At 54.3% G+C, this 17,930-nt stretch overlaps 2 protein-coding genes across 2 annotated transcripts; one reads left to right on the top strand and one right to left on the bottom strand.

The window, feature by feature from the left end:
- Window positions 1-391: 391 nt before the first annotated feature.
- LOC134548515 (uncharacterized) lies at window positions 392-6,506 on the top strand. Its single transcript, XM_063393419.1, has 7 exons — window positions 392-769; window positions 873-1,028; window positions 1,894-2,081; window positions 2,689-2,771; window positions 3,300-3,361; window positions 4,399-4,532; window positions 6,105-6,506. Exons 1-7 carry the CDS (start codon window positions 499-501, stop codon window positions 6,504-6,506), a joined length of 1,296 nt encoding a protein of 431 aa, XP_063249489.1. The 5' UTR covers window positions 392-498.
- LOC134548514 (nuclear mitotic apparatus protein 1-like) lies at window positions 5,959-17,144 on the bottom strand. The gene is given in 13 exon segments (XM_063393418.1): window positions 5,959-7,400; window positions 7,608-7,775; window positions 7,864-7,974; window positions 8,329-8,541; window positions 8,645-8,685; window positions 8,688-8,777; window positions 8,890-9,154; window positions 9,250-9,405; window positions 9,407-9,482; window positions 10,118-10,236; window positions 10,926-11,890; window positions 11,893-11,970; window positions 11,973-17,144. Coding segments are annotated over 13 exon segments (2,610 nt in total). The 5' UTR covers window positions 12,265-17,144; the 3' UTR covers window positions 5,959-7,364.
- Window positions 17,145-17,930: the final 786 nt, after the last annotated feature.

Raw genomic sequence — 17,930 nt, 5'->3', positions numbered from 1 at the left:
GCTTGTGGGCTGGATGTGGGTGGCGCCCGGGTGGCAGAATGGGGCGGGAATGGGAGTTTGTGGGGTGGCTGGGGAATTGTGAGTCAGGTACGGGGTTACTGCTGGGACAGGAACCTGAGGGGTGATGGGGCAGGTCTGGGGGGCACCGAGGCGGTGGGATGGGACTGAGGAGCTGCTGAATGGTTCCAGAGCCAGGAGACACCAAGCTCATCAGACTTTCCTCTCTCCCTACCAGGCACCAGAGGGATCCGAAGGGAAGTTACATTCTGGCAAAATGTTGTCTCCAAAGGATCCTGAATGGCTCCGGTTAAAATCAGCTATGTGGTGTGCTTCTCCTCCCAGGTGCCTGGGGGTTTTCTCTGGGTGTCTGGGTGTGGGGGTGATCCTTCTGAGCTGCTGGGGTCTTGGAAAAGGTGGGTCAGGGTGTGACAGAGTGCAGTACTAGCTCTCCTTGTTAGGCTGAGGGGCAATGATTCACGTGATTCTTGCACTCTTGAAATGGGGTGTTGTTCCTGTAGGTTACCAGAGAATTCCATCCTTGTCTCCTGTGCCCAGAACAAGCTGGAGCTGGAGGGGAAGGTGTTTAGAGAGGGCTTGGTGCATAATGCTGGGTCCCTGCTGTGTTTGCAGGACCCTAAGTACCCAGCAGAGAACCTGCTGAATAAGAATGGCATAAAGCCCTGGCTTGGCTGCCTCAAAGATCACAGCAGGCAGCTGAGTGTGGAGCTGCAACTACAGAGAGCCAGTCCCATTGGCTGTGTTGATGTTGGTACTTCCCTGTCCCCCACCCCTGGGCAGGAGCCAGGGCTGTGCCCCACAGTGGGGTCAGCAGCTCTGAACCCCCCCGCCCTGTCCTTCTTGCTGCTCCCCAGGGAACTACGGCTGCGCCTTCCTGCAGATGGGGGTTGGACATTCCTCATGGCCCTGTGACCAGCCCTATCTCACCTTGGTGCCCACTGTCACACTGATGGCACCAGCTGACTTGAAGCTGGACCAGAATCATGGTGGGGTTTGGATGTTTAAGGAAGGTAAGGATTGATCCAAAGGAAAAAGGCATGGGGAAGAGCTGTGGGCCTGGTGGTGGGATGGAGCTGATACGTGGAAATGGTGATGGAATGGGGCTGGCGGTAGGATGTGGCTGATAGGAGGGTAGAAGAGGACAGGTAGACCAGGGATCAGGGTTGTTCCTGGCCTCTGGGAAGCTGTACCAGCTCTGCTTCCCTGCCTCAGCCTCTCTTGTGCCCATAATCCCCCTGATGTCCTGGGTGGCACAGCAACAGAGCAACAAGCAGAGATAGGAGTGGTGTTGGGACAGTGGTCAGTGCTGTGCCCCATCCACCCTAGCTGCTCTTCCCCACAGCAGGTTTCTCAGAGCTGACAGTGAGACAGAGGTGGGACTGTATGTGGCTCACCTGTAGCCAGCCCTTCAGTCCATGCAGCTGCTTTGGGCTCTCCTTCATCTGCCTGCACACAGCACAGGAGCAGGACACCCCCCTGGCCACCCCTGGACACAGTAGGTGTCTCTCACACCTCCATGTATCCCTCTCCATGAAGAGGCAGCAGAAAGGGGCTGCTCCTCCATGGACACCACTTGTGCCCCATGGAAAGCCCTTGAGGTGCCCGCTGGGCTGAGCTAGGGGGTGTCTCCATTGCCTGGGGTCTCCCCTTGTCCTACAGGAGGATCCTGAGCTCTCAGACAGACCCTGGTGCTCCGGCCCTGCCTTTCACCAAACTTTCTTTCCTGAACAATGTTTGTGAGAGGTCTGGAGTGGTCCACCCCATCCTGTCCCTGCACAGTGTGGCCTGGAGCCCCTCGAGGTGCTTCCTTGGACCCCAGAGCCCCAGCTCCCACCAGCTTTGTCCCCCTGTGAGGCTGACACTCCCTATCCCTAGGAGATCCGGGGAGGAGGAGCCGCCTGTGGAAGCTGGAAGGGGCTGCCTGGAGGCCGGCCCATCTCAGCCGCTCCACCCGGATGGCATTGGCAGCGTGGAACCAGGCTCTGAGGCCCGGAGCTGGCACGAGCACCGTGAGGGGTCATCCGGAGCTGCTGGCAGAGATGTGGGAAGTCCCACAGTGCCAGGTGGGTGACTGAGCACTTCCATGTCCTGAGCTGCTCCCTAGCCACAGTGGCAGCAGGGCAAGGGGAAATTCTCCCTTCTGCTCTGTCTCCGGCTCTGGGACCCCCAACATCAGAATGGTGTGGAGCAACTAGAGTGAGGCCAGAGGAGGCTATGGAGATGCTCTTGAGGGCTTGAGCCCCTCTGCTGTGGAGACAGGCTGGGACATCCAGGCTGTTCAGCCTGGAGATCAGGAGTTTCTGAGAACTGGGAGCCCTTTCTGCTTCCTAAAGGGGCTCCAAAAGAACTGGAGAGGGACAGTGGCCTGGGAGGACAAGACCAGGGGCAACAGCATCAGATTGACAGAAGTCAGGGTTAGATGGGCTGTTACAAAGTAATTCTCCCCTGTGAAAATACCAGCACATGTTTCCCAGAACAGCTGTGGCTGTCCCAGCCATGGACGTGTTCCAAGGCCAGGTTTGATGGGGCTTGGAGCCACCTGGTCTAGTGGAGAGTGTCCCTGCCCAAGTGTCCCCGGCAAATGGGAGGGCTTGGAGCAAGATGAGCTTTAAAATCTCTTCCAACCCAAACTGTCCTCTGTCTCTATGATTCCTGCCTGCTCTTCCTCAGGATTCTGCACTGGATGTCCCTGCAGCACCCGTGAGCGCCTGCAGGCAGCTGGACAGGCACTGTGTTCCCAGCCTTGTTGGCAGGTAATCCTGTGGGTTGCTGTCTTCCTACTGCACTCACTCTGGCCATTTACTGCTCTCAGTCCCTCCCAGATAGTTCTGGGCCCAGCCCTTCATTCTTTTGGGCTGGCAGAATGTGGCATAGGATGCCTTCAGCATGTGGCCCCTCTGCAGGGCTCCAGCTGCCACCTCAGGGACACCCAGGGTGAAAGGAAGAACCCAAACCTGTGGTCCCCAAGAGAGACATGTCAGGAGGAAGGACAGGGGACAGGCCAGCGGTGACAGGGAGACAGGTGTCTGCCCCATCTGCTCGGGTGGGTGCTTGTCAGGGCTATCCTCTGGTGGCCAGGGGACACTGAGCACTAGATGGGGATAGTGGTGGCAGTTCTGTAGCTAGTTCATCATTCCTGCCAGTGCCCTGGCACTGGAGGGACATCACAGTGTATTCCCAGGCTGCCATGAGAACCATCAGGGAGGGTGTCAGTCCCAATCCCTTATCATCCCGACACCAGGGAGAGTCTGTGATAACCACATCACCTTCTCTATCCACAGGCAGCTTCCTGCTGGATCTGCTCCCCACACACGGCTCCCAGTGTGCAGAAGACCCCACCGCAGCCTGGCCTTTCTTATCCCCTGATGCCTGGGTGTCCTGCCCCATTTGCCAGCTGCCCTTTGGCCTGGCAGAGGTGAAGCAGCATGCCAGCAACTGTGGGGAGACACCAGGGTGGCACCCTGTCCTCACCCCAGTGCCTGCAGTAGGACAGCAGAGCTGGGGACAAACCCTGTGTCACCACGCCGGGGGCTGAAGCTGCAGTACTCCAAGGGTCAGAGACACTGGAGCCCCTGCACATTTGTGGCAAGGCTGGTGTGAGGATGGAGAAGGCGCCTCCACCTCCATGGCCAGGTTTGGCAGGGTTTGAAGCACTGTAATGGCAGGAGTTGCTACTGGAGAAGAGTAAGTTAAAGGAGAGAAAAAAGAAGAAAGATGGAAATTGCACTATGACTGCTTGGTGCTACAGCAGGTTGCCTGGGTGAGGATCCTGCCTTGGGACACCCTGTGAAGTTCATAGGGATGGTGGTAAGACAAGGAGGAGGTCATACTTTTCTTCCCCTCAAGCCCTGATAAGGGTTCTAGTGCATGTGGTCTGTAGAAGGAAGCCAGGACCCCCAGAGCAGGTGAAAAATACACTTTATTTACAAGTAGAAATATTTAAAATGCTGCCTCAGCTTCTCTGGGAGGAGTCAGAGGACAGGGCAGGTCCTTCGAGCCCTTTTAGACACTGGCAGGGGCTCTAAGGGCTCCCTGCAGCTGCCTTCTCCAGACTGAACACTCCCCCACTCTCAGCCTTTCTCTAGAGCAGAGGGACTTCAGCCCTTGGAGAGCTTCTGTGACCCCTTCTGTCCTCGCTCCAGCAGCTCCATGTCATTCTGGTGTTGGGGCTCCCAGAGCTGGAAGCAGCTCTGCAGATGGGGTTGCACCAGAGTGGAGCAGAGGGGCAGAATACTCCCCTTGCCCCACTTCCCACTGTGCTGGGGATCAGCTGAGGACATGGCTGGACTTTAGGCTGCCAGAGGACATTGACATGTTCAGCTTTTAAGTTCCCAGCATGAGTCCCTCTGCAGTGCTGCTCCTGATCCCTGCATTCCCCAGCGGGGCCCCAGCTCACATCCGTCATGGTGATGTTGATGGTCGTGCGGCGCCGGGCTGAGCGGGTCTTGCGCGAGAATTCACCCGGGAAGTTTGGGCTGCTCTCCAGCTGTGACGGCGTCTCACAAAGGATGGGGGTAAAGTAGAGACTCTCCAGGGATGATTTCCTCTGGGGCAGCCGCTGAGACAGCAGTGACTCTTCACTGTCTGATGGCACCACTGAGGCTTCCAACTGAGAGCTGGTAGCCCTCCTGCAGAGACAGGGGTGAGGATAGCACCAGCAGGCTTACCAGGCCATTAGGAACAGTGGATTTGGGGGTGCTGGAAGCAGATTCATCTGGTACCTGTGATGCTGGTTACGTTTTGCCTTTTTTTTTCTATGTTCTCTGTAGTCTTCACACATACTTTTGTAGCTCTGTAGTCTATTGTATTAGTGACTAGTTTTCCCAGTACTTTTCCATGGCCTTTCCTTAAGCAGAAGACAAAACAAATTCTGGAGCTGCAAGCCCCGGGCGGGGGTGTACAAGGCTTTGTGCTATCTTGGTTCTTCCTGGGAACCAAGGCCAAGAACAGCTCTTAGAGATACATTCTCATGGACAAAGTACAAGGAATGCTGAAGGAGGGGTTCCAGGGGAGGGGCTTGACCAGAGGAGGGGAATTGCATCACCACTTGTCCTCCTAATTGGTGCCTTTTATCAATTGTGCTAATTTCCTAAAACTTGTAAAATGTACTCACTTCGGTGGGGGGGGAGGGGGGGGGAGGGAGGCTGGGCTTTTGTGGAGATCTTTCCATAACTGCCTCTGGAGGCCTTCAAAAAAAGATCCCCTTTTATATTACCTCCTCACCAAAATTATCTCGAGTTTCATTTCCCGTTTGGGAGAAAGGCAACAGTTATTCTGGCTCACCCAGATGGGGTGGCAGAGCCTGTTATCCTTCTTCTGGACCAAGAATGTCCTGCAAGGAATTCTTTTCTGTTGGCAATCTTGAGAATTCCGTGCAGCTGCCTGATGGTGAGGCACCATGATTCAAAGATCCTGCAGGAGGTAATATAAAAGTAACTGTCTTTGTTGTGTAGTGTGCGGTTTGTATCCCTGTGTGTATTGTGTATCTCTGTAAGGTCAGTAATTGCTAGCAATCCAGGGACAACCCAGCGTGCTGGTGGGGCAATTTGCTTTGGAATGGTTTCTCAAAGTTATTTTCTTTTGCTGCTTTTCCAACCTGCTACAGGTGCAGCTAGGGCTAAGGTGGGGCATGAGTGTGTGTGTGTGTGTGTGTTTGCCACTGGCTGAGATCGTTCATTGGTGGAGAAAACAAATTACAATGTTAAAGTTTCTTTCATGTTTAGTACATACAGGTTTTGAATTGAGAACTGGCCGGGGAACATCCAGTCATGGAGCAGCCGGGGGAGGCCTGGCACGCTCCTTGGTGGCGGGAGGGGGAGAGATCCACTTACTACAGGATAGTGGGAAGAGGGGAAGAGATCTGTTCTTCCTACAGGTTTTGTGGAGTGGCTGAGAAAAGCTGAGCTCACATCGTTGCAGGGGAGGGGGGAAGCACCCTCCTTTCCTTTGTTCCATCTGTGGAAGTTTTTTTTCAAGATTTTAGGGTAGGGGTGGCACCTGGAGTCTTGTGACAGCTCTGTGAGCAGGGAGGTCACACACCTGTGATGGACAGGGAGGACCAGCTGCTCTGAGAGGAGCTGAGGTGACTCCTGCTGCTGTCCTGGCACTGGAAGGGTATCACAGCGTATTCCCAGGCTGCCATGAGAACCATCAGGGAGGGTGTCAGTCCCAATCCCTTATCATCTCAACACCAGGGAGAGTCTGTGACAACCACATCACCTTCTCTATCTACAGGCTGCTTCCTGCTGGATCTGCTCCCCACACACGGCTCCCAGTGTGCAGAAGACCCCACCGCAGCCTGGCCTTTCTTATCCCCTGATGCCTGGGTGTCCTGCCCCATTTGCCAGCTGCCCTTTGGCCTGGCAGAGGTGAAGCAGCATGCCAGCAACTGTGGGGAGACACCAGGGTGGCACCCTGTCCTCACCCCAGTGCCTGCAGTAGGACAGCAGAGCTGGGGACAAACCCTGTGTCACCACGCCGGGGGCTGAAGCTGCAGTACTCCAAGGGTCAGAGACACTGGAGCCCCTGCACATTTGTGGCAAGGCTGGTGTGAGGATGGAGAAGGCGCCTCCACCTCCATGGCCAGGTTTGGCAGGGTTTGAAGCACTGTAATGGCAGGAGTTGCTACTGGAGAAGAGTAAGTTAAAGGAGAGAAAAAAGAAGAAAGATGGAAATTGCACTATGACTGCTTGGTGCTACAGCAGGTTGCCTGGGTGAGGATCCTGCCTTGGGACACCCTGTGAAGTTCATGGGGATGGTGATAAGACAAGGAGGAGGTCATGCTTTTCCTCCCCTCAAGCCCTGATAAGGGTTCTGGTGCATATGGACTGTAGAAGGAAGCCAGGACCCCCAGAGCAGGTGAAAAATACACTTTATTTACAAGTAGAAATATTTAAAATGCTGCCTCAGCTTCCCTGGGAGGAGTCAGAGGACAGGGCAGGTGGGGGAGTCCCCCAGACAGTAAGCAGGGGTTGTGGCCCTAGGGATGCTAATTTCAGCTCTGTCCCTGTAACTGGGGCTGCAGGATATCCCTAGGGAGAGCTCAGCTCCTGCAGCTGCTGCCTGGTGCCAGCCCCTGCACACCTGTGTGTTTCTGGCCCTCAATCCCTGTGCCTCCCCTTGCCTTGGGTCCCAGAAGGGTTTAGGGTGACAATGGGTGCAGGAAGGGCAAGGAGCCCTTGCCATGCCCAGGGCACCCCCATAGCTGTCAGTGGGATATGCAAGGCAGTCGTGGGTGGCCTCACCTGTTCCCCCTCAGTGCTCCTGGGCCCTGGAGAGACAGGGAGAGGTGTGGGGTTGCAGGTGGGGACCAGGGCAGAGCCAGCAACGTGGGGACTGGGGAAACCTCAGGATTGCTTGTCCTTGTGTGACTGGCGACTGGCCTGGAAAGGACAGAGCGAAGACAACAGGTTAGGGATCATGAACGTGAGCAGGGCCCCATGCTGGGACCTGCTGTTGCCATGGTGCCCCAGGGACAGCAGGGACTGTCTCCCTTTTCCCCATGGCCTGTATGAACTCAAGGCAGAGGCTGGGAGCACAGGGGTGAGCATGAGCTCAGAAGTGTGCCCAGGGGGTCAGGCAGTGCCTACCTTGCCCCTGGGGGACTTGGTGGTGGCGATGCGGGATGAACGGCGGGTGCCGCTGCTGGTGGAGGCTGTGGGAGTGCTCCTCTGGGCGACTGCCCGGCGCAGCAGGCGCCGCCCCAGCTCCCTGGGGGTGTTGAGGATGCTGAACGCCATCGACTGGCGCCTCTGAGCCTGCAGAAGAGAGGCAAGACCATTAGCTCAGGGTGGGACAGGACAAGAGGGGTCCCTCCTGCTCCCTCTTTTTCCCTCTGAAGCTTACCTGGATGGCTTGGGCTGGCTGCTCGCTCTCTTGACTGACCTGGGAGCCACTCTGCTCACCGCGGTCCTGGCTGGTCTGGGGCCGTGGGAAGCAGCTGGTTGGCTTCTTGGACTGGAAAACAGGGGACAGCTCGTACTGTCATCTGGGGGTCACCCTGCTGTGGGACTGGCAGCAATGAAGGAACTGAGGGGCTGCAGGGAGGGGATGGGAGCGAGGTAGCAGTGCCCAGGGAAGGCAGAAGGCTCAGCCCTTTGACTCTGGAATGGCGTCCTTGCCAGCACTGGGAGCATCACAAGTACTAGACACTAGACCACTGGATGCTGGGAATACTGAGCACTGGGATCCAAGTTTAGTGGGAACATGTGGCAAATTGGGGTGTTACCCACAGGGCCACAGCAGCTCCCTCAAAACCTGGAACACCTGTTCTCAGTAGGGTGCTGTGATGAGGAACTGGGCTGAGCTTACTGGGGGGGTGTCAGGGCCCTGATGGGTCTCCTCTGAGAGGCGCTTCCTCTGCTGCCGGATGGTGATGCTGCTGGCCTGGGTGCTGCGCTGGCTGCCTGCCTCGCTGCCGGTGGTGATCATTTGGGAGGGCTGCATGTTGGCACGTCGCAGTGTCTCTTCTGGGTCCCTCATCTTCACGTCCTCATCTGTGATGGTTCCCAAGGAGGTGGACGGCTGTGGAGGGGATGTGGGGATGTGGCACTGTCCGTTCCCAGACCCCCGTCCAAGCCCTAGTTCTGGAGAAAGGGCTACCTGACCTCCCCCTCCCACCCCTTACCATGTTCTCTAGGGGGTAGCTGGTCTTCAGGTGCAGGGGGGGTGGTTCCGCCACTGCAGCTCTGCAATGCGGTTCCAATCATCCAGCTGCTCCGGCTCATCCTGGCACATGCCCAGATTCATGGTGTTCTGGCCTAAATCCAAAGCAAGGAAGGATGAGGAGAGTCCCAGGTAAGACCTGAATCCCCTAAGCCAGGGCACAATCCCACAGCCAGCAGTCCAAGAGCCTACCCTGCTCACACACACCGAGGCTGGAGGTGCTGGTCTGCTGCAAGCGCATGGAGCTACAGGTGGCTGGCCGGTACCCAGGGAGACCCAACAATCCTGAATTGCCAGGGGTCTTCTCTGGGGAGGTTTCCAGCTTTGCAAGAGTTTCCTGGGAGGGGAAGCTGGTGAGGGAACGGATGGAGACACCTGAGCGCAGATGGCTCTTAGCAGGAGAAGAAGTTTTTGTGGACTGAGCCAATGGAATGTTCTTGACGCTGGCCAGTTCCTCAGACTCTGCCTGTTTCTGGGAGAGAAAAATCCAGAGACAAGGGGATCACAGATGGGTTTAAGCTGAATGGACCTTAAATCCCTGCATTCCCCAGCGGGGCCCCAGCTCACATCTGTCATGGTGATGTTGATGGTCGTGCGGCGCTGGGCTGAGCGGGTCTTGCGCGAGAATTCACCCGGGAAGTTTGGGCTGCTCCCCAGCTGTGACGGCGTCTCACAGAGGATAGGGGTAAAGTAGAGACTCTCCAGGGATGATTTCCTCTGGGGGCAGCCGCTGAGACAGCAGTGACTCTTCACTGTCTGATGGCACCACTGAGGCTTCCAACTGAGAGCTGGTAGCCCTCCTGCAGAGACAGGGGTGAGGGTAGCACCAGCAGGCTTACCAGGCCATTAGGAACAGTGGATTTGGGGGTGCTGGAAGCAGATTCATCTGGTACCTGTGATGCTGGTTACGTTTTGCCTTTTTTTTTCTATGTTCTCTGTAGTCTTCACACATACTTTTGTAGCTCTGTAGTCTATTGTATTAGTGACTAGTTTTCCCAGTACTTTTCCATGGCCTTTCCTTAAGCAGAAGACAAAACAAATTCTGGAGCTGCAAGCCCCGGGCGGGGGTGTACAAGGCTTTGTGCTATCTTGGTTCTTCCTGGGAACCAAGGCCAAGAACAGCTCTTAGAGATACATTCTCATGGACAAAGTACAAGGAATGCTGAAGGAGGGGCTCCAGGGGAGGGGCTTGACCAGAGGAGGGGAATTGCATCACCACTTGTCCTCCTAATTGGTGCCTTTTATCAATTGTGCTAATTTCCTAAAACTTGTAAAATGTACTCACTTCGGCGGGGGGGGGGGGGAGGGGGGGGAGGGAGGCTGGGCTTTTGTGGAGATCTTTCCATAACTGCCTCTGGAGGCCTTCAAAAAAAGATCCCCTTTTATATTACCTCCTCTCCAAAATTATCTCGAATTTCATTTCCTGGTTGGGAAAAAGGTAACAGCTCCAGCGTGAAGTGACAAGTAAGGAGGGCTGTGCACTGTCACTGAGCAGCCAGCATTTGGTGTGACCTGCTGAGTTTGGTCCTTCTGGATTATCTCCAGCTGCTCTACCTGCAAGCAAAAAAGGTAGAGGTGAGTACACAGCTGGCACATAGGCTGTTTTTCATAAATTCATGGAATCATTTAGGTTGTAAAAGCTCTCTGAGACTGATTCCAACCATTCCTGCAGCACTGCCAAGACCACCTCTAATCCATGTCCCCAAGTGCCACATCCACATATCTGTTATATCCCTCCAGGGACAGGGAATCTACCACTGCCCTGGACAGACTGTGCCTTGGCTGGATAACCCTTTCAGGGAAGGAATTTTTTCTTAAATATCCAACCTAAGCCTCCCCAGGCACAACTTGAAACCATTCCCTATTGTGTCAGTTATTAACTGGGAGAACAAGTTACCTGGCAGACCCCCATCTGGCTGCACTCTCTTTTCAGGGAGCTGTTTCACCCTTTCAAGGGAAAGATGGTCCCCCCAAGCCTCCTTTTTTTCCAGGCTTAGCGCCCCCCCCAACTCCCTTAGCTTCTGCTCATCAGACTGGTGCTCTAGCTCATTCCCCAGCTTCGCTGCCTTTCTCTGGAAACACTCCAGCACCTCAATGTGACAGTTCCTTTCACACCCAGAAATGTGTCCCACACTCCCAGTTCCTGTGCTGAGCAGGACATGCGTTCAGGGGCGTGCAGAAGGCTGAACACACACCTTTTCCAGGAGGGCTCCCCCGCCCACAGCTGGGAGTGGAACCCCTACCTGAGTTGTTAGTCTCTGCTTGGCTTCCAGGAGTTTCTTCCTCTCTTCCAGGGCTGCTGCTTTGCTGCTCTCATACTCCTTTCTCAGGTCCTCCAGCTTCTGTACAGCCTCCTTAGCCTCCTGCCTGCTGCTGGTCACCAGCTTCTCAGACGCTGCCCGCAGCTGCTCCAGCTCCTTCGTGTGCCGTTCCCTGGCCTGGCCCAATTCCGCCTCAAGCTGCTGCTGCCCTTGGCTGCAGCTCTTGCTGAGCCCCTGGTTCTCCTTGGCCAGCCAAGCATTGGCCTGTTGCAGCCCTGCCAGCTGTGTCCCAGCCTCTGCTGCCTCAGCCTGCAGCCGCTGAATGGCCTGGTCCCGTTCTGCCAACTGCTCCCGCAGTGACGGCACCTCAGCCACCTCCAGCTTGGCCTGCGCTAGCTCGGCTTGCAGTGTGGACATGGCTTTTGCTCTCTGCTCCAGGTCCTGGTGGTGCTGGCTTTCCAGGGAGGCACGCTCAGCCTGAGCGCTGTCGAGCTCCTGCTGCAGGGCAGCCAGGAGCTGCTCCTTCTGTAGGCACTTGTCCTGGCAGACCTTTGTCTCCTGCCGCAGCTCATCCTCCCGCTCACTCTGGCAATGGCGGTCCCTCTTCAGGGCCTTGATGGTCATCCTCTGCTTCTCCACCTCTTCTTGGCAGCGCTGCACCTCCACCTTCATCAGCGAGCACCTCTCAGCTGCACGGGAGGCTGCAGTAGCCATCTCTGTCTGCAGCACTTGCAGCCTCTCCTCCAGCTTCTTCTCCGACTCAGCCAGGATCAGGCGTTTCAGCTCCTTGCTCTCCCCTTCCTTCTCCGTCACCTGGTGATGGAGGATGGAGACCTCATGCTCCAGGCTGCTGATCAGGCTGTTCTTCCTCTCCATCTCCTGGACACACTGGGACATTTGCTCCTTCCAGTTCTCCTTCTCCTGCATGGCAGAGCGGAGGGACACAGCTCTTTCTCTGCAATCCGCAGCTGATCCATGGTGCCTTCCAACTCCTTGGATTTGATCTTCTCCTGGGAGAGCTGCTGGAGACTCCCTCCAGTACCTCAGCAGCTCTCTAGGCATCTGCCTCCAGCTTGGCCATGCGCTGGGCTGCTGTTTGCTCTGCCACAGCCATCTTCTCCTGCAGGAAGGAAATCTCGGCCCTCAGCTTCTGCTCTTCATTCTCCTTCTCCTTTGTCCATGCCTGAGTGCTGGACAGGTCAGCCTGGAGGCCAGCCAGCTGCTCTGCCTGGGCTTCCAGCACAGCCACCTTCTCCTGCTCAGCCTGCAGCTGCTGGCAGGCCTGACTGTGCTCCTGGCTCAGGAAAGAGACAGACAACATGGAGTCTGGGGATGTGAGAGTGACAAGGTCCCACCTAGGAGGAAGGAGTGCATGTTCCTGGAGGATTATCTCTTGTTCTTTTCCTTCAGCTCCTCCATTTCTTTGGGCTCCACCTGGAATTCAGCTTGCTTCCCATTGAGCTTTACCAAGCAATCCATCCACTACTGCATCATGGTGATCTGAGCATCTGTGGCAGGGGGCAAGAAAGGGCCTGTTACCAACTTTTCACATCACCTGAAGCCCCAACAACAGCATTTCTGCACAGAATCCCTCTACGGCTGGAGATCAAAGAGCCAGGCTACCAGCACTGCTGCTCAGCATAGGTGTTGCTTCAGTCATGGCTTTTGTTGCCCAGTGTGATATATGATATGAAATAATTAGTGTTTGGTATGTATGTATGGTATAAAGTCATTCATGCTTAAGAATCAAAAGTGTTCAGGAATTGTGATGCCCTTGCCAGTAACAAGGGAAGGGACCCATGTGCAACAGAAGGGTGGCACTGAAAAGAGATGGGCCTTCTCCAGAGAGGGACCTGACAATGACCCAGTGATTAATATCTGATATGGATCTATACTCCCTCATCCAGGGTGTGCATCGGTTCCCAGAAATCGAATCAAGTACTCACCCCTTCTTGGAAAACTATTCAACATACTGGCAGCAAGGAAAAGAGGCTACATGAATATGTTGAAGAAACAAGAGAAACAAAAGAAGTATGGTGCAACCCACTGTCCAGCTGAAAAGAACTGGGCATATGCCTTTATTAATATTCAGCTCTTTATTAAAGTCATCAGCAGGATTGCAGAGTCCAACCGAGGTTTTCACGATGCTGTGGTGGTCCCAAGGCGCAGGTACTGTTGTGGGTCTTCACTCAGCTGCCCCCAGTAGGTAGCAAATCCTTGTCTCCACAGAAACAGCTAGAAGCTCTCTCTGGTCAACCGTCTGGTCTGGCAGAGCAGTGGGAGTCTGTCACTGGAGTACAGAGTCAGCTCTTTACCCTCAGGAAAAAACTTTGAGAGTTTCCTAACATCTATGGCAGTCACTTCAGCTGGCTGGCTGCCATTCCATTCAGACTCCTCATAGGTCAGGGTGAATCTTCAAACCAGGCCAGGGGGTGCATCCACTCCTTCCTCGGCCAGGGCACTCTCTAATTCTCCTCTGATGCATCTAGCTTCTCATCTTGGGGTGCACTTCCTCTCAAAAAAACCCTCCCAGGATTCACAGGGTCAGTTTTATTTGCATATACAAATGCATATGCATTTGTCCTGGTCGGGAAGAGGGTATCCCTGCTGAAAAAGGTAGTTACAGCCAAACAATGACAGGGCCATTTAGATAGGAGCCGCTCCTTCTCACATTTTAATGAGGTAGGAGAATGCCACAGGGCAGCCTCTTCTAGGCTATGGGGTTTCTCTGCAAAATGGAAAAACTCCCATTTTTCTAAAAGGCTGGGTAATGGCACAAATTGGGAGGAAGGGGTTGAATTTTGAGTACTCAGAAACTCTTTTAATATGCTAATGGCTGCTCTGCATTTTCCTCTGGGGGGATGGTGCGGCTGTCTCGCTAGGACAGGGATGGCACAACCCCTCCCTACCGGGAAACGCTGGGGGTTCCAGTGTCCACCCCCCCTTTTTACTCTGTTCAGAGCCTGGCCGTGGCTCCCGCCAGCAGTGGCTGCGCCCGTCAGGGCCGCACGGCGCGGCCGTGGCTGCCCGGCGGCTGGTGCTCCAGAGGCACAGCCCTGCCCCCCTCCCAGGGCCACAGCAGCCAACACGGGCAGCTTCCCAAGCCCTCACACCCACTGGAAATCTGTTCATAACACAGCCACAAACTGTATATAAGTGGACTCTGCAAGGACCGAATTTGTGAACTCAGGGAGCTTTGGTGTGATAGAGGCCGAAGCTGAGGTTCACTCAGTGCCAACCCTGGGCTTGGCACTGATTTTTGCTTGTGGCTTTCTCTGACTTCTATATTACTGTTTCTCAATAAAATTCTTTGTTGATAAAATTGGCTAATCATTATTATACCCAGGATGTAAAAGGGAGCACAAGACAGAAGAAGGCAGCTGGAGTCTTACTTGCAGCCTGGCAGGATGGACCATGCATGAGCAGAGTCGTGGTGGGGTCACAACAGAAAAGTCAGAGAAACAAGGGGAGATCTCTGCCCCACAGACCCCTCCCTGCACCCCAGGACGTCCTGCTAGCGACTGACCCTTCTCCATGATGAGCTTCTGACTCTCCGCCACCTCCAGCTCTTCCCGGTTCTCTCTCTCAAAAGCCAGCTGCTCCTTCAGCCACCGCAGCTGAAACTGCGGGGTCTGCATGATGTCCCCCATGGGTGAAGATGGAGTGCTGGGCAGGCTGCAGGGACACACACAGAGCTGGATTATCCTGAGCCAGGGCAGGCCCCATGCAGCCAGACCCACTCTGCTACCCTCATCTCTGGAGCAGGTGCTCCTGCCTGGCTCTCCAAGGAACTGCTGCCTTAAAAATCTAGGAACAAAACAACACACCTATGAGACAATTTCAATAAAGGAGGTAATATAAAAGCTGGCCTTTAGTTGGAGGCCTCCAGGGGCAAATAGGGTAGGTATCAGAGTAGGAAAAACATTGGAGACAGATAGAAACTATATAACTATACTATATCAGTCTAAAGAGCTATGAATATATATGAAGAAAATATAAAATCAAAACTAGTTTTGGCATCAGGTTCACAGGAATAGCTTTGATGCCACATCACTTGAGCAGAAAGGTCATGCTTCTCCCCTTGCCTATACTAACCCCAACCTCTAAGTGCTGGGCAAAAACCACCACCAGCATGCCCAGTTGGCCAAGGGCATCCCCGCTTGTGTTACCCATAGTGTGACCCCACAGGGTTGAAGCAGTGACCGCTCCCCTGGGAAGGGCACTGGTGAGGCACCTCCAATCCTGGGTTCAGTCACGGACCTCTCACAAGAAAGACACTGATATGCTAGTGTGTGTCCAGAGAAGGGCAGCAGAGGTGGGGAAGGGAGCATGAGTCTGATGAGGAGCAACTGAGGGAGCTGGGGAGGCTCAGCCTGGAAAAAAGGAGGCTCAGGGAGGACCTTCCTGCTCTCTGCCTCTGCCAGAAAAGAGGTTATAGCCAAGCAGGGCTCAGTCTCTGCTCCAAGGTAATAAGTGACAGGACATTAGGAAATGGCCTCAAGTTTTGTTTCTAGAGGAGGTTAAGGTTGCGTATTGGGTAAAGTTCTCCCCAGAAAGGGTGGTGAAACCCTGGCACAGGCTGCCTGGGGCAGTGATGGAGTCACCGTCTCTGCAGGGATTTAAAAGCTCTGTGGATGTGGCACTTGGGGACATGGTTTATTGCAGGGCTTGGCAGTGCAGGAAGAACTGTTGGACTCAATGATCTCAGGGGGCTTTTCGAACCCAAACAGTTCTGTGATGTTGTGAGGGAGTCAGAGGCCGCAGCCATGTGATTTTTGGTAACAAAGGGCACAGCTGGCAGGAGAATGCAGAGAAATCATCTCCAGAGGAAGGTATGGGAGATGATCACACAAATAATTGTTGTAAGGCAGCTACATAAACCTTTGCCTTCCCAGGGTCCCAACACTGCAACCACAGTCACCTCAGACAGATATCACATGAGGCAAGAAGGTTTGGGCTTGCCTCTGCAAGCCTGTTCCCAAAAGGATCTACAGCTGTGCAGCTGAGCTCCCACAGTGCTGCTGGAGGGAAACAGGCAAACAGGGTTGGTTTAAAGTTCACACAGCACTACAGGTACTACCTGGAAACATTAAATCAGTATTATTATTATGACAAGGAAGTCAGAATTGTTTCAGGTAACTAACAGAGGCAGAGAAGCTGGTGGCATCAGCAAGTGGCAGGTCTGCTCAGCACAGTGCTGCAGGAACCATCAAACCCAAGCTGCCAGCAGCAAGAAGTCCCCACTGCTTCCAAGGAAGCACCCACAAAATGCAGCTTCCCTCAGGACAACCCGCAGGATCTGCTTGTCCATCCCTGATGTTAAAACCCTATGTCCCTCTGAGTTATTTGCATCGCTTCCAACAGAAACATGAGGCCTTCAGGTTCATCCATCCTCATCCCTAGCCAGAATCCCCCACGTGCTGGGAGAAAGAAGGGAATGCGGGGAAGACAAAGGAACCCCAACACCAGACAATAGGAAAAGCAGAACGCTTTTCCATCAGCAAAAGGAGGGCACCACTCAACATCTCATGCAGTGTTGGAGGCAGACGGGCTGGGGGTCACTTACATTGTAGGAGCGAGGGTGCCGCTGCTTCCACTGAACCAGGAGGAGCTGTGCCACCACCAGGGTGGCGATGAGGATGAGCACCATCTCGGCATACATCGCCTCGTGCCCACGGTGCTTGGCGTGCATCCGAACGTGCTCCACCCTGCAACGGCCAGGAAAAGGCAGCTGAAGAGCACACTGCACACACTGCATGCTGGGCTACCAACACTTCAGGAGAGCCAGGAAGACCAGATGGAAAAACAGCACTAAGAACTGTGTTTGTGGACAATCCAGAGGAGAAGGGACAAAAGGCTGCTCTGGGACCAGCTCGTTTCTACACTGTCAAAGCCAAGAACAACACTTTGTCCATCTGAGTGTGAAGGAGGTGGAGAACTCCCACTGACGTACCTGGACTAGTGAACATGGAGTGCACAGCTGACATAGCTCACAATCCCAGAATGGGCAAGGCTAGAAGGGACCACCAGTGGGATCATCTCTCTCAGCCTTCCTGATCAAGCAGCATCTTCCTAGAGTGCATTGCAACTGTTTGACCCAGGGTGTGTGCTCATTCTCAATACCATACCCTCAGCCCAAAAAATCCAAACCTGACAAATATGCCAAATTAATTCCTTCCTCCCTCCCTCCCTCCCTCCCTCCCTTCCTCCCTTCTTGCCTTCCTCCCTTCCTCCCTCCCTCCCTTCCTCCCTTCCTCCCTCCCTCTACAGAGATGACATAATATACTTTACCTTAAAAAACAGGGAAATGCATACTGATTAGGCTAAATATATAACTGAGCTCTTTTAGTGGTCACTTGGGTCACAAATACTTCTGCTACCAGCTTTATGGTTTGGGAGCACATGAATTCTTTGCAAATCCCATCCCAGCAAAGGTGATTGAGTCACATGCTTTGACATGGATCCTGAAGACAGGCTGCAGAGGAATTTAGCTTAGAATTTTGAAAACTTACCTAAAATCTGTAAAAGCTCTCTGCAAACATGGTCCTAGATAAACAGGATGCAGAGGCATAGGAGAGGCTCATGAATGCTGGGGAGTCTACACTGCCTGGTGGACACTGCAGCAGCCCCAGCCGCCTCAGCCTCTTAGTAGGTGAGAGTGAGGTGGTTCTTGTCCCCTTGGTCCAAAACAACCACTGTCATTAAACAGAGCACTTCTTTGCAACAAATGGGTGAGGAGCATAGCACCTAACCCATCAAGACTGCCTGCTGCTGGGATCATAGCCAGTAAGCCCACATTCTGTCCACAATAATGAACATCCTCTCCACGTCCCCAAGAGCGCGTCAATCATCTGTGGCTTGAACACATAGATAGCACACCTCACCTGAGGGCTGATGTTTTGTCCCCATCTCCAGAGAGGTGCCCCCAGTGTCTGTTGCCTGCCCTGCTCCTGCCTGAGAGGTAGGATTAGTCCTGGCTGCCAGACA

The sequence above is a fragment of the Prinia subflava genome, chromosome 3 (genome assembly GCF_021018805.1).
Source record: "Prinia subflava isolate CZ2003 ecotype Zambia chromosome 3, Cam_Psub_1.2, whole genome shotgun sequence".
Classification (NCBI taxonomy): Eukaryota; Metazoa; Chordata; class Aves; order Passeriformes; family Cisticolidae; genus Prinia; species Prinia subflava.
Note: the sequence above shows the minus strand (reverse complement) of the source record. Positions and strands in the feature narration are given on the sequence as shown.